Raw genomic sequence first — 16218 nt, 5'->3', positions numbered from 1 at the left:
CTGGCCCTCAGTGTAACTGTAATGTGACCTATGGGATTGTGTGTGCGGGGGGGGGGGGATTCGCCGCGCGTGTCTGTGTGTGGATACAACGCCACTGAGAGTGTATTCATCTAATAAATCATGAGAACAAATGATATTTAAATACTACCACAACCTATAAATCACATTTTATTGCAGAACATCTAATTGCATTTGTTGGCGCCTGGTGTTCAGAATAGCGACCTCAGAAGGATGAATGGCTGAATCAGCAGTGATATGTTGTACATGTATAACTTAGATGGCAGCAGAAAGCCTTTTGTAGGTTTATTTTAAGCCCGTAAAACATGAGTGCGCACCCAGTTAAACTGCACTCAGATTGTGACATGTTGAGAGCATCTGAGCCGACACAGCTCCTCCTTTCAGCAGCGCACTGGTTGCATCGTTGTGTTATGTTGTGTCATTGCTGGACAGCTCACTGGAACCGAGGCTGTGTTACACAAGAGGGTTAGGGGGCAGATTTACAAGCCCCTTGCGCCTCATTTACGCCGCCGTTGCGTCACTTTTGTGACGCAGCAGAGGCGCAAATCCTGTGCCATGGTGCGGGGTACTTACAACGTGACGCATCTGGGAGATGCGTCACGTTGTAAAGCCCTGCTTGCCACATGTAGGCGTTCCTGCGCAGGGGGGGCGTTCCGGCGCAGGAACGCCTCCGAAATGTGGCTGAGTGAAATCTACAAGATTTCACTCAGTCACTTTTATGCCCATGCTGCGTCAAAACCCTGCGCCTGCCTGAAGCAGGCGCAAGGATTGACGCAGCATTAACAAGATAGGACCCCCCAGGGCATTGCTGGAGCTGCGTCGCGATTGCGACGCAACTCCAGCAATGCGCCACTTTTAAGGCACAGATGCGTCACGCATCTGTGCCGTTTTTGCCCCATGGTGCGCCGCATTGTAAATGCGGTGCATCCATGCAGGCGGAGCTGTGGCGCACAATAACTGGCACTTAGTACTTTGCCACTGAAGGTGTGGTGAGCTGCAGTAGATCTTACCATATAGCAGTTGCTATCACTAATTTCACTTCCTGTAAAAGGGTAGAATGGCCTGTCTTATATCGAGTTACCACATGAGCACATTTCTAGAAGACACCCCTTTCCAGTCCTGGACTGTCCTTTACTACATTGTTGTCTTGTTTGATACTCCAGTGCCTTCAATTGAACTAAACCAAGACTACATGTCCCAGAATGCACTGTTGTGTGAAATGAAAGCCTAGGGCTTTGAACGATGTGTCCCTGTTTTATGGAGTTGTATGGTAACCCCAGGGCCTGGAAGCCTCCGGATTTACATAGAGTGCAGCCTGTCTCTGTGGTGACAGTAGTGCAGGTTACCCTGTCCCAGGTGCAGGATTTCATGGTCCATGGATGTAGGGATTGACCTCGAGAAGGACCGTCCTTACGCCTGAAGACCGCCAGTGAAGGAGACATTGGGCGGCTCAGGGTCCTGGCCTTGGCCAGCTTGGGGAGGTCATTGTACCGTAAAAGATTTCCAGCAGAATCGCTATGTTTGTGGTCCCAGTAGTGAACTAGCAGCAGGCGGCAGCGCAAAAGCTTAATGTGCCTGCTGCAAAGAACATATATACCTGATGCAGATCACAAAATGCATAAGATGTAAATAGGTCAGTGAGGCACAGCTTTTGTCAGAGAGATCCTTTTGGTACTTGCAGTTTCTAAGTTAAAATCCTAACATACAACAGAGAGCTATTAACTGTCATCTAAGAGCTGGATGCAAACTGCAAGGAAAAAATTGGAGCGTTATGTTTTTTCCCCACAGTCTTTGTTTCATTACCCTACTGTTTCAAAAATAAATTGTTATCTTTTCATTTTCAGCACCTGACAACCTGAAACATTACCGCATTTTGGGGCAATTTTCCAGCAAACAACAAGAGGACCCCAACCTCCTTTGCTGCTCTCTCACCCGACCCCGGCTACAACCCAGCAAACACCAGTGTTAAAGGTAAGGAGACTGATGCTATATATTTTTTTACATCGTAGTTAGAGCTATGTCTGTGGTCACTCTCAAGGCCCTCAAGCAGTGTCTTTCAGTGCCTCCAGCAACCACTATGGCACAGAGAGGCAGGAGGCAGTACGGCTCTATTTTTAGCAGTCATTTGAGATGTATTAGGATAATGCACAAGATATATGTATAATGTATTTATACTGAAATTTCATATTATTGCACTGCACCTTATACGTTGTACTTTGATTATTGACAGGTTTCTTTAATATATATATATATATATATATATATTGGTAAGGCCAGCAACACCCCATCATGAATACAGTACAAGAGCTGATTACAAAGTCATTCCAGTCACGGCCACTTGAACAAAAACTACAGTTAAAACAATTGGGACCTCATCAGCCTGAAATAAACCTACAGCAAACTAACCAGGACAGAGGAAAAATGTCAAAACGTACATTCTCAAATGCCTGGTACACAAAAGCTGATTGGCTTACAGGGTGCCCTATAAGAAATTCTCTGTTCTGCTTCCCCTGCTTGCTGTTTGGCGGTGACTTTTCTTGGACACGGCAAGGAATGGTCGACCTGAAGCACATCGCTGAAAAAATAAAGAAGCATGCGCTCACAAGAAATCATCTGGAAAACCTGACAAGACTGGGAATGTTGGGGGAAGACGCACCAATTGAGCAGCAGATAAATGATGCGTATCGCAAATCCATTCAAAAACACAATGAAGCTGTTGATAAGAACAGACAAAATCTATCCAAGATCATTGATTGCATTCGTTTCTGTGGTGCTTTCGAACTGGCATTGCGAGGCCATGACGAATCAGAAACTTCCTCAAAACCCGGGATCTTCCGAGGCCTAGTGGATTTAATGTCAACCATAGACCAGGATTTGGAAAGACATTTAGCACATGCTACAGTCTTTAAGGGCACCTCTAATACAATACAAAATGAACTCCTTGACTGTATGCTCGAAATTATAAGAAGCCATATTGTGCAAGAGTTGCGAAACACAGACTTTGTGGCTATTCAGGCTGATGACACCACTGATGTGTCCACTCAAACACAGTCCGTGTTAGTGTTTCGGTACCTTGACAGTGACAGAAACATTGTGGAAAGATTTTATGGCTTCACGCATTTAAGTGACTCTAGTGCAGCAACCATCACTGAAGCAATACTGTGTCAACTGGACTTAATTTTCCCGGACCTGCCTCAAAAACAAAAGCTTATCGCACAAAGCTATGACGGTGCATCCGTAATGAGTGGGAGCCTTAGTGGAGTTCAGAAGAGAATTCGAGATGTGTACCCTAATGCTCATTTTGTGCACTGTTACGCCCACCAACTCAATCTTATTATGCAACAGGCGGTATCAAAGATCAGAGAGACACGAGTCTTCTTTCAGGATATCGGAGGCATAGCAGCATTCTTCACACGTTCCCCCAAAAGAACAGAAGCCCTTCATGAGATTGTGGACAAAAGCGTACCAAGGGGATCCTCAACTCGTTGGAACTTTCACATTCGTACAGTCAACTTAATCTTTGAACAGAGGGAGGGCCTTGAGAAATGTTTTGTCGCCATAGCATCCAGAGCAGACTTTGATCACACAAGTCAGAATGAAGCCCATGGCTTTATTAGAACACTACAAGACAAAGAGTTTCAGTTCTTACTGTTTTTATTTCATGACATAATGATTCCTGTTGATGTGTTATACGATCAGTTGCAAAGAAAAGACCTAGATACTGTCTCTGTGAAAGCCAATACATCTGCATTTGTACAACAGATTATGAAAGTGAGAGATGGGGTTGAAGATTTAGAGAGCAAACTGCCGCAGCATTCTGTTTTTGCAAACCGCAGACAAAACATCACCTCTCTGGTTCGAATTGGAAAGGAGATATGTGACATTGTAATTGTGCAGGCGAAAGAACGCTTTTCGTTCACAAAACATTTGGTGAGTGCGACTTTATTGCAAGGTAAAGAGTTTGCACAATATGATGAATCCTTCCCTGAGCGTGCTCTGAATCAGGCTGTGGAAGCGTATCCTATGCTCAAAAAAGAGCAGCTGAGAACTGAGTTAACTGTACTCTACGGAATGCCTGTGTACCGGAAGGCCACAAGCGCCTTGACTTTGCTGAGTTTAATTCATAAACTGCATATGGAAAACTCACTTACAGAGACAGTGACTTTACTAAAAATTGTGATTACGACTCCAATGACAACAGTAGAAGCTGAACGATGTTTTTCAGCCTTAAAGCGCATAAAGACATTCCTCAGGAACACCATGCTAGAGGAAAGACTAAATGCTTTGGCGATGCTATCTGTAGAGAGCAAGCTAGTCCAAAAGATACCGGACTTCAACATGAAAGTAATTGACAAGTTTGCTACACTGAAAGAGAGACGTGCGGATTTCATCTACAAAAAGTGAATGCTGCTACTTGTTTGAATACAAAAAATTCTGATTGAGGTAAGAAATGCATTGTTATCTCTGTTTTTAAAAGTTTTGTAGTGTTTGTTCTATTTGGAGACTACACAGATTTGCTCACCTTTGTTCACTGGCCGGACCTGTCTCCCGCAGGGTGAACGATTCGTTGCTTGTGTTGCCTATCAAACCTTTCCCCTTGGCAAATTGCGAAAACCTTTATACCAGTGGTTCCCAAACTGTTTACTCCTGAGGACCCCAATTGAGTCACCACTGGAAGCCGGGGACCCCCAAGCAATTTGTATGACTTAAATTTCAAACATTAAAACAGTAATTCGAAAACAATAAACACACGTGTGCACACAAAACGGATACTCGAATTACTAAGTATTTTATATTGAAAGAATTAGCAAAAAACAGGAGGGTTAGCGCTGCATCTCCATGACTAACTTTTAAATGGTTGGTTTTATTTCGCAGTATGAGACTCCTGCCAGGGCCAGACTGGAAACCCAAAGCAGCCCAGGCAAATGTTTTCAGACCAGTCCCCATACAGTGCACACCTAGTGCAGTGAGTGCGCCTGACCACTACAAAGGGGGCTTTGGGAGGCTCTCCCCCCAAGACAATTTAGGAAACAATGGTGCAGTCTACAACAAATTTATCATTATATATTGAATTGTATCAGCTTTTAAAGAGTAGTAAATGATGACCTTACTATGCACCAGGATATGACAATCTGTGTTGGGGTTCTTCAATAATTCCCATATTATCCTCCTCCAACAGTGCCTCTCATCTCTCCATAGCCCCTCTGTCACATGTATTTAATTTGTTTTATAACATCTCTCATACCATTGAAGGATGTCAGAGCACCTTAAATCACACACATATAGGGGCTGATTTACAAGCCCCTTGCGCCACAGGTGCGTCACAAAAAGTGATGCACCAGTGACGCATTTTAGTGCCCCATATTTCCAAGGCAGGAAAAGCAACCCTGCGTGACTTTTACTGGTCTTGTAAATATGGCCCAATTGCACACAGCACTTTACGTGAAAGGGACGTTCCATGAGTTTTGCTGTGGGTGTTCCCACGCATAACCCATGGAACCAGACACATTTCCAGATTTACGAGGAATCGTAAATCTGGAAATGTGTCTGAATGCTACGCCACCCCAGGGGAGGCGTAGGGAGGGGCAACTTGGAGAAATGTATTAATTTCTCCTCTTTCTATGCATGTTGCATTCTGCAGCACGCATAGAAACAGGATGTTACCTCTGGTGATTGTTTATGTACAGGAAGGTGTCCCTTCCTGCACATAAACAATCAGTAAAACAATGACGTTTTGCAAGTTCTATGTGTGCTAATGCAGCACACTTAGAAGTTGAAAAACGCCATTTCTGATTGTTTATGTGCAGGAAGTAACCCTTCCTGCATGTAAACAATCTCCCCACGACACAGGCATCCTTGCACCATGGTGCAAATGTGCCTGTGCAGGCGCATGGCAGCAGTTTGTGCGCCAGCACAGGGGGAAGCACAGAGATGCAACATATTGTTGTAAATATGTCGCATCCCTGTGCTTCGAAAGTGACTCAGTGCGGCGCAGCCAAATGGCTTGCGACACACACAGTCAATTTCCTTGCAAATCTGCCCCATGGAGACAATGATTCATACGTGTAAATCAGTGTATAGAAAATGTTACATAAGGCAAATGCGACTACAGGGTGTAGGATTCACATGTTATTCATACTGGTAGGCATTTTTAAAGAGTGCTTGGTCTGGAGAAGCACAAACTCAGGATTCAGAACATAACAGTGGTTAGCATTGACTTTAACAATAAAAATGTATTTCCACCCAAATAAACCTTTTTAGCAGGATTAGGATAATGAAAGACTTGAAACAAACATATGTTTCTAACTTGTATCATGCAGCTTGCAAGCAGCTCTTTGATGACAGTTTATAGGTCACTGTGCTAGATTACTATTGTCACTTATGAACTGCACAGTAACAAAAGACTCTGTGACTAAAGCAGTAACCCACTAACCTAGGCACATAAAAAATGTTTTTCAAAATGCATGGTACACGTTCTTTGCAGTAGGCATATTAACCCTCTGTGCTACATTAGATAAGTCAAAGCTGCCACTTGACACAACTCTCATCTCTCTCCAGCAGGTACATTAATCACCGACGTAATCTTGACACTTTTATTGTTGCTGGAAAACTGCTGATTCTACAAGGAACTTTTTTGTGCTTTTAAAATTACTGCCTGAGGACCCCCCTGGGAATGTGACCACAGTTTGGGAAACACTGCTTTATACCATTTATATTTGGGGTACTTGCGTGGACCTATGTGAAGTGTGTGTACAAAGTTCAGCTCAACCAGAATCACGGTAACAGCGCATTGCGCTGCCTCTTTTATATTCAGTATATTGTAAGACTGTTTTTCTTCCCCCGCCTTTCCTTGTTTTGTTTCCCTGTTTTCCCCTTGCTTGCCATTCGTTACTCTAGAGTCTAATATTCAGTATGTTGTAAGACTGTTTTTCTTCCCCCGCCTTTCCTTGTTTTGTTTCCCTGTTTTCCCCTTGCTTGCCATTCGTTACTCTAGAGTCTAATATTCAGTATGTTGTAAGACTGTTTTTCTTCCCCCGCCTTTCCTTGTTTTGTTTCCCTGTTTTCCCCTTGCGTGCCATTCGTTACTCTAGAGTCTATTCTAATAGAGTCGGAAGACCGTAGGGGAAGACTGTGGACTTTTCTTCAAGTTCCTGATGCTCCTGCGGAACGAGCCTGGCAACCATTACACTGCTGTGCAACTTCTTCTACTCTTAGAGCTGAGATTTCCATGAGTCTTATAGTCTGAATTCAGCACCTGAGCATAATAGGACAGAATGTATGAAGCTCTGTGGTAATACTGAATAAGCAGCTACCTATGTTATGCCATCTATTAATGTAATAACTGCACTTTCACAATTGCTTTATTAACCTTCCTGCTTTCTCAAATTTGCTTGAAAATGCACGATTTTTCTTCTTTTTTTCCAAAATTTTCTTGGGGGGGGGTAACCCCCCCAAACCCCCCTTTTGGGGTTCGGGCTCGCTCGCTGTGCTCGCTCGCTACGGTGCTGTATGCTAATTCGGTTGCGCCCCACCACTTTCAAATCTCACCCACCGCACCTGCCCGAGGGTCCCCTGGGTGACTGACTTGCCACTTGCCTGGACGGACAATGAGGAGTACCCTTCTTTAAAGACTGGGGAGGTGCTCCATGTCTCCCGTAGGAGACAGATGTCAAGCTCATCTATAAGCTGCCCCCAGTCTGGATCACTCAGTTTCAAGACAGAATTTGAATTAAATTTTTAGTGCAGTCATGGGGAACTGCCTGGTTACAAGGGGTGGTTGCACCCTCCAGTGAACATAGTCTAGATGGCTTGTCAAAGGACAGTGGGGTGCTATCCCTACCACTGCCCTCCAAGATGCTAGTTTCTTTTGGTCTAAGTGCACTATACCCTTCTTCAACTGCCCAACGACACATTCTATCCAAAACATTTATAGCAGTATCATCCAGCCTCCAGGTATGGCTTCCTGCAGGCTTTTCCCAATCAATGGATTTACATAATCAATCGAAGTCTCCCGGCCGCAGTGCTGGGTCGGTCCCTGGACTAGTTGGACTTCTAATCCATCCTTATATTTGATATGGATTTGTGTTTTAGCACTACATATTCTGCGAGCACCCATGGCCAGAAGAGCATCAATCAGTGCCGGATCTTTCAGAGGCACTCTCACCAGATCGCAGGAATAGCCCAGTGTCTCAATTTGCTCAACTTTCAAGATATCGCTCCTAATAATTGAACAGCACTTCTTCATATTCCGGAGCCAGTAAATAACTTTGTTGGTAAGGGAAACCTGGTCTTCCCTACAGCCCTTGGTGACTTTGCAAACTTGTGACAGGATAATCTGTCCTTCTTTCGGGAGTGGTGGTCTCTAAGACTGCGGTGCTTTGGGTTCCAGCCCTCCCCTTGAGTGGTAACAAGAGCGCATAGACTTGCCATCTTTAATACAATTCTCATTTAAAACCCCACTAGATATAGCTAACTTCCTAGGGAAACCTACGCCTGGGCCATAACCATCCGCTCAACGTCCCCTCCATCCTTCCCACCGAGGGAGCTGCATAAATTATGCTTTGTCTGTTCTCTCAATGTCGTGGTGGCGGGGGAATGGGCAAGCCACAGGACCCTGGGTTCGGGTGGACCAAGTGGTCTTGAAGGCTTAACCATCTGCACTAGCGGGGGCAAATTGGGCAATAGGGTCTTATTCTCCCCATGAGCCTCAGCAGATCGAACAATCTTGGGAACACTTTTTGGTACCATGGCCTCATTCATTTTCCCTTCCAGGGTTTTCATAACCAATCTCGGGTCCCGAACCTCATCCCTCAACCCCTTGATCACCTTCACTAGTCTAACTCTAAGGGCATTCTGGCACCAGATGCCCTTTCTTCACCTTTAGGCTTGCAATGGCCCTGAGTACTGAGGCCAGCAACCCTGTTTCCACATAATACATCAATATTGGCCAAATCCCCTAGGGAAATAGCCATTCCCATGTGACTGAGGCTAGTCCAACTCAAAATTCTGCATCGTGTCTATTTTGCTGCAGAAGTTCTGGTTAAGATGGGCAGGAGAGCTGACCCCTATTGTCTTAGACAGTGCCAACAGGAGGGAACTTTCTTTCACACAGTGTGGGAATGCCCAGTTGCCCAAACGTACTGGGAAACAGTCACAGAGCAAATGGAGAGAGCAGGGGGGAAAAAACTAACTGCCACACCGAAAGTATGCCTGTTAAACATTTGGGAGGCTATGGACCTAACCCAAACTGAGAAATCATGGGTTTTATTCGGTTGGGCCCTAACAAAGCAAAACATTGAACAAAAATGGGGAGTAGAGGAACGACCAACAACCGCAGGATGGTTGCAGATATGGATAGAGCCATGATTGCGGAGAAGGATGTTTTTAAGCACAGAGGATGCCCTAAAAAAATGGGATCGTAAGTGGGCAGCCTGGAAGATGTACAGGGGTGAAATGTTTGTCCCCTACGGTGGAGCTCCGCCACTGCAATGTAAGAATGCAAGACCTTTCCAATGGCGAGGGGGGCGATATCATGAGGATAAAATACTGCGGGGGCACTGCATTGAGAGCAGTCTGTACCTTCACTGTACCTATATGTATATGATTGATGACCTGTCTTGCTGTGTTTTTTGTTGTTTTGTTTAATAAAAAGAGTTAAAAACAAATAAAAAGATTGGCCAAATCCGAATCAATATCCCCAATGTTCTGATCAACCGTATTTAAGATCTGTGAAATTCCAGGGGGACAGGGGAGTTGTAATGGAGGGTGGAGCTAGAGTAGTCTTCTTAATAAACGTGTCCGGAACCCTCTTCTTTTGCCTTTGCCTTTTCTTTCTACGGGGGAAGGATGCAGGTTTGGGGATGTATTTAAATCAGTCAACAGGCGGGTATAATATCTCTTCTACTTCTTCCAGCAGGCCATCTATTCGGTCCATGACACCTGCTATTTTGAGGCCTTTCTTTGCAGAGGGGTTCATTAGCTACATCGGCAGCCTTCATCTTTCCCATTTGCGTTTACACAATAAGAGTCAATTGGAGCAATAGGAGTGACAACAAAAACAGGAAGCGCTCTCCTACGCAGCTACTTGACCAGTTAGACCACAGCAAGCTAAAGAGAAACAAAAGTTAAAACAAGAAAGCAATAGACAGAAGGACTCTCAGTACCTTTTTAAGCAGGATGTCAGAGGGGTGGCCCAGTCCAGCCTCCTATGGGCTCAGACGGGAGCAGACGGGCCTCCCCCTTTCCCCACCACTCTATAAAGGCACCTCCTGCTGCCACCAGTGAGTCCAGCGGAGCGGGAAAGCACAGTGCGCTTTCGGCTCTGCAGACACGCCTCCTGGCGCACTGCTTGTTCGGGGATGGAGCCCCTTGAATGTTGAGGGTCGTTGGGGGTAGACACCCCTCCTGATGCCAATAGTGAGGCCCGTAGAGCGGGTATGCATAAAGCGCTTTAGGTGCGCCAGGGGCCAAGCCCCCTTTCACCACTACTCTGCAGATGCACCTCCTAACGCACTGCTTGTTGAGGGATGGAGTCTCCTTGAATGTTGAGGCTCGTTGGGTGATAGACACCCCGTTAGTCTCCACATACATAGACAGACATAGGGACTTTCGGTCAACCCACTTCAATCATTGGTGTGTTCGAGTGTCAATAATATGTTTTCTGCCCACCACAGCTTACAGCATGGATAATTGGTCAGCTCACTTCACCCTGAGTGACAGGATTCTACTCTTTCCAATGTCTAGATTTAAATAGAATGTAGTCAACATCAGTGCCAGGGCTTGGAGGCCAACACCTGCTTTTATATAATGTTTTTTTTTTAATTAATACATTTTTTCTTTCTTTTTTTGCAAGCATATGCACGGCACCTTTAGAGGGCAGCATTTTAAATTTGTATTAATGTTTACACTTTTAATGTCTATTGCCATGTTTGTAATAAATAAATAGATGCATAAAAATAATTCACAGGCGTACCAAGGCCAGACTTATTGGTTTTGCCGGTGCTTGTTCATGTTGTGTCTCTACTTCCTCTAAATCGAAGAATTCCATGTTACAGATTTCTTCAGGTAGGTCATTCAAAGAAGGTTTGAGTGGTACCTTACACTTAAACTAAGTGATGCCTGCAACACCTCCTGTGCAACTCTAGGGTGGACTACAATTTCCATATGGATGCAAGAATTCTAGTTTAGCACTGGTCTTAATTTGCGACTTCACATAAAATTGCTCCTGCTAGACAAGCAGGCACTAAAGTACAAGACCTCTGCATCATGTCTACTTTCCTCATTTAAAGAGAAAAAAAGAACATATTTGGAGATGCGGAAGAAGATGGACGAAAATGTAGGAATTATTATTTGTTTTGTAGAACTTGCCCTTCCAGGATCACTGGATGCAAAAATAAAGCCACCAAAGATAAACTTCATGGCCATAGACTGGATGTGATAAACCAAGAAACTTCCTGAAGTAGTCTGGTAATTTGCCAGCCCTTTCGCTGGTCCTGAACTCACCTGAAGTCACAATGGAGTGTGTAAATTTAGTGATTCATTTGTTAGTCTTTATTTCGATCAAACTGATCATAAAAGACAAGAAATATTAACATCATTACAAAGTACATATATAAAATCCATATCTCAACAAGGACTGTACAGATAATATGATAATACATGTTAAAAAAGACAAACAAATTAAATGACTGTTGAAAAACTGATCAATGAATGTCCCCTATTACAGTAAAAATCAGAGAGCTATACAAGCTATTATTATTATTATTATTATATGTGAATTTGTTAAGCGCACAGCTACCCGTGGGTTTCCCGGCGCTGGAAGCACAGAAGTAAGGAGAGCAAGCAGGAGTGCAAAGAGCGGGATTACAAGGAAAACAGCCAGGTTTTTACTCCTTTGCGGAATTTAAGATAGCATGTTTCAGACCGCAAAGGGATGGGAAGCGAATTCCAGAGCGAGGGCGCCAAGTAAGCAAAGGAGCGCCCACCAACTCTAGCACGCTTAAAACGGGGAACAGAGAATCTGCACTGAGAGGAGGATCTGAGAGTGCGGGAGGGACAATATTGATGAACTAAGGTGGATAAATAGTGAGGAGATTTTCCAGCTTTAATACGGTGCATAAAGCATAAAGCTTTGAATTTGGACCTAGATTCTATGCGTAGCCAATGCAGGTTGCGCAGAGAGGAGGAAACAGACGTGGTTCTAGGCAAATTACAGAGTAAACGGGCAGCCATGTTCTGGACCACTTGAAGCTTGCGGGAGACCTCCTTGCCGGCACCCAGGAGTAGAACATTACCGTAGTCCAGCCGCGATGTCACTAAGGCATGGACCACTGACTTCTGGGTGTCGAGAGGAAGCATCCATGTGATCTTCCTCAGCCACCTGATGATGGTAGTACAGGTGGCTGCGACTTTCACCACATGTTGCCTCATAGAAAACTGATTGTCAAAGAGGACCCCGAGATTACGTGCTGTTGTTGCTGGGACCGGCAATGGTCCCATTTGCCGAGGCCAATGTTGCGGGCCCGAGAGAGCGGATTCTGGCCCGAACAGGAGCAGCTCCGTTTTGTCGCCATTTAGCTTCAATTTATTAGTCAGCATCCAATTGGTGATATCAGTGAGCCCAGAACGAAGAGAGGAGGAGGGAGAATGCTGATTGGAAGAGAGAGAGAAGATGATTTGAGTATCATCTGCGTATGAGAAGATAGATAGTCCAGATTGTTCAGCAAGGAAAGCAAGAGGTCTGACGTAAAGATTAAAGAACAACGGACTAAGAATAGAACCCTGGGGGACACCATACGGGGCGGTATGCACAGTGGACACCGAAGAAGGGGAGAAAACCTGAAAAGTGCGATCAGAAAGAAAATTGGAAATCCAAGCAAGTGCGGAACAACAGATCCCGACAGACCTCAAGGCAGAAAGAAGGATGGTATGGGAGACGGTGTCAAAAGCAGCACTCAAATCCAAAAGGATGAGTGCCACCGTCTCCCCTCTATCTACCCGACGTCTGACTGTCTCCGTGACTCCCAGAAGGGTGGACTCAGTAGAAAAGCCCGCCCGAAAACCTGATTGGGAAGGGTGAAGAATGTTTGCTGATTCCATGTGAGTGGTTAGGTGACGATTAACATGCTTCTCTAACACCTTCGAGAGGCAGGGAAGTAAGGAGATGGGTCGAAAATTGGCTGGGTTGCTGGGGTCAGCATTAGCTTTTTTCAAGAGCGGGACAACCATCGCATGCTTCCAAACGTTGGGGACGGTTGCCTCAATGAGAGAGGCATTCAGGAGAGTCAAGATATAGTCAAGTGGAACGGAGGCTAGAGTACAGAGAATCTGCGGGGGCATGGGATCCAAGGGAGAGCCAGATTTGATCTCTGCCAGCAGTTTCTGGAAGATGGGCATAGAAATGAGTTCCCACTTATCTAAAAGGGGAAATGGGGAACGAACAGGATCATCCTGAGGGGATGGTTGGTCATGATTCTGTATAAGTGAGCTAGATAAAGCAAATGATGCAACTCCGAAGCCCGCATAAATGTTATCGATTTTCTGCGTAAAGAAGTCCGCCAGGGAATTACATTGAGTGCTATCCAGACAGGGGGCTTTGGGAGCACATGACATACCCGATAATTCCTGAACTGCTTTAAAAAGAGCTTTGGGGCGATTCTGAGCTTTCAGTATCGTGTTGTTGACGTGATTGGCCCTGGCAGTCTTGCATAGAGCGTGATATTTATGTAATGCAAGTTTGTAGTTTTCTTTATCTGCAGGAGAGTAGTTTGACCTCCAAATACGCTCCAGTTTTTTGCAGCGGGACTTCTCTATTTTTAATTGTTCAGTAAACCAAGGGGCAGGGGGGTGAAGAAAATTTTGCTTACATTTATGAGCTGGGAGGCAAAGGTCAATTGCAGAGGTAAGCCAGGTGTTTATCGTCCCAACATCGTCCATAGAAATGTTAGAAAGAGGAGGCATGGTCTTTTCAAGGGAATTATTAAGGTGCTCCAGATTGAGTCTTTGCCAATTTCTACGGATTCTAAGGGAATGAGGGTTGTCAAGAGGGCAGGTTGCACCCGCCATCTTAATGAGGAACTCTACAATAAAATGGTCAGACCAAATAATCGGTCTGGGGGGTAGGCAGGTTACAGTATCCAAATTAGCAAAAATTGGATCTAGTAGATTGCCGCCTTTATGAAGCTAGAAGAACAATTGATAAAAATTCATAAAATATTTTGTGCTAACAGGACCATTTCCAAAATTAAACATATTTGAAAAATATATAGATATAAACATATAAAAGATAATATGAAACAGGGCTGAAGAACTAAGCAGAAGAGCATTGTTGGGCACTATCGCAGTCTGCTTGTTTTCAATCTTATATCTTATTTTCCACACCCACCCCAAGAACTTCGCTATAGCGATCACAATTGCCACTTGTGTGCTGGTCTTTAGTAATCAAAGCGCAGTAGCACTCGACCTAGTACCCAGATTCTGACAAATTGGTTTGAGCCATTTGCTCTGTGGAGAACTATAGGCAGGGCAAGCAAATAATATATGAGGAATTGTTTTGTCCATACTCTGACAGAATAAGCATTTGCTATCTTGAGAATGATGCCAGTTTTTAGAGAAGTGTTTGGTCGGTAATGTTCCTATCCAGAACTGGAAATAACGTTTCCTATCATTGGGCTTAGTTATAAAGTCCCCAAAATCCTAATATAGTGGTTCCGGCTTGTGATCCAAGAAGGTACTGGTCAAAGATGGAGATTTAGAATGGCTCAAAACACCCGATCTGATCGTGGCCCAGTACAATTCTTTAAAAACTTTTTTTGAGGGAAATGTATTATGTTGCGGATCTTCCCATAAATATCTCATGCCCATATTTACCAGGAAGCTCGTCACCTGTTGTAGCCATTTAATCTTGAGGGAAGTGTCGGCTCCTCTAATATCTTTGAGAGCTAATTTAGTGATTAATTCCCAACAATTTCTACCCAGGACGAGATAAGCGTTAAAGCTCCCACTTATAACTGATCGCACGTGGGAAGGAAGCCCAGAGATGTTCCACTTTGCACGGATCCACCCTTGACACAAGAAGCTGAATTTGTATCTTTGGTTCAGTTCACAGAGCTACTTTTTACACTGATGTCCCCTCCAAGCGTGTAGTTCATGTTAGTTCCTGCGGGCAAACGACTGTGGGGTTGCCCAATACCCAGCTGTCCCTTACTCAGGGTTACTTTCCAAGTGTTCCCACTCTTGAAGCAGCCCACTCTTTACATCTTGAGCTTGCAAGCCTCTTTCCTTTGAAGAGCCTGCTTTGAGTAGGCATCTTAAAGGTATGGAGCACTCTACCTTCTCCTGCATCTCTCCCAGAGTAACATTGTTCACTGAGATGATTCTGGGTTCCAGTGTGAATGTTGTGAGCGGTAACAGGTGTGTCCAATACAAAGCACCTACTCGATGTGGAAGTGGCTGGTCTCCTGGTTCTTCTGCATCTCTCTGTGGCTTTTGATGCTGTCAATCACGTATTTGAACCATTGCCTGGGAGTGGTGTCGAAGGACAAGACCAGGATTGGATTTCTCCCTTCTGAGCTGGCTATTCTCAGTTCTTCCAGCTTGGTTCTTCCAGATCCGAGCCCTCCCCACCATCACTATGACACTTGGGACAATTTAGGAGAATATTGTAGCTAGTGTTTAAGTTTGTTAAAAAAAGTAAGTGCGGGCGTTTTTCCTAGGGTCCACCATTAGCCCATTAGAAAGCTGTGGTTCACGAGGGCGCTAGAGGGCGCGCGGCCAAGATGGCTGTGCTCGAGTGAAGCTCCCGCGCAACGGAGCCGTTATCCTCCGCTTATCCTGCCCGGGACGTGCCCCGGGGCTGCCGATGCTGCCTGCTCCTGCCGGTGAGGTCCCGGCGTTCCTGTGGGGCCTGACTTGAAAGCGGGGGCGGCCTCTGACTACGTGCCGCCCCCTTGGGGACCTGCCTGGCGAGCGGTGCGAGGCGAGCTGGAGGCGGCGTCCGGCCGCGGGAATCACCCTGCACCGCGGCTTGCCACGAGGCGGCTGGGCCGCACGGCGAGGTGCGGATCGTCGGCTGGCGGACTGGCGACCTGCGAGAGATTCCCCCGCAACGAAGGTACACGGGGAGACTGGCAATCGGCTGCATCGTGACCCTGCCTGTCTATGAGCGCCGAGCCTGCCGGCGCTTGCTGCGGTGGACGACAG

General features: G+C 45.4%; 1 protein-coding gene across 1 annotated transcript; it reads left to right on the top strand.

The window, feature by feature from the left end:
• The first annotated feature begins 2307 nt into the window (after positions 1–2307).
• On the top strand, positions 2308–6979 carry LOC146868734 (zinc finger MYM-type protein 1-like). The gene is made up of 2 exons (XM_085624154.1): positions 2308–4461; positions 6577–6979. The coding sequence occupies exon 1, from the start codon at positions 2308–2310 to the stop codon at positions 4420–4422; it is 2115 nt and encodes a 704-aa protein (XP_085480280.1). The 3' UTR covers positions 4423–4461; positions 6577–6979.
• The last annotated feature ends 9239 nt before the right edge of the window (positions 6980–16218 follow it).

This window comes from Triturus cristatus, chromosome 1_2 (assembly GCF_964204655.1).
Source record: "Triturus cristatus chromosome 1_2, aTriCri1.1, whole genome shotgun sequence".
In the NCBI taxonomy this organism is placed as follows: domain Eukaryota; kingdom Metazoa; phylum Chordata; class Amphibia; order Caudata; family Salamandridae; genus Triturus; species Triturus cristatus.
The sequence above is the reverse complement of the archived record's forward strand: the minus strand, read 5'-3'. Positions and strand labels throughout refer to the sequence as shown.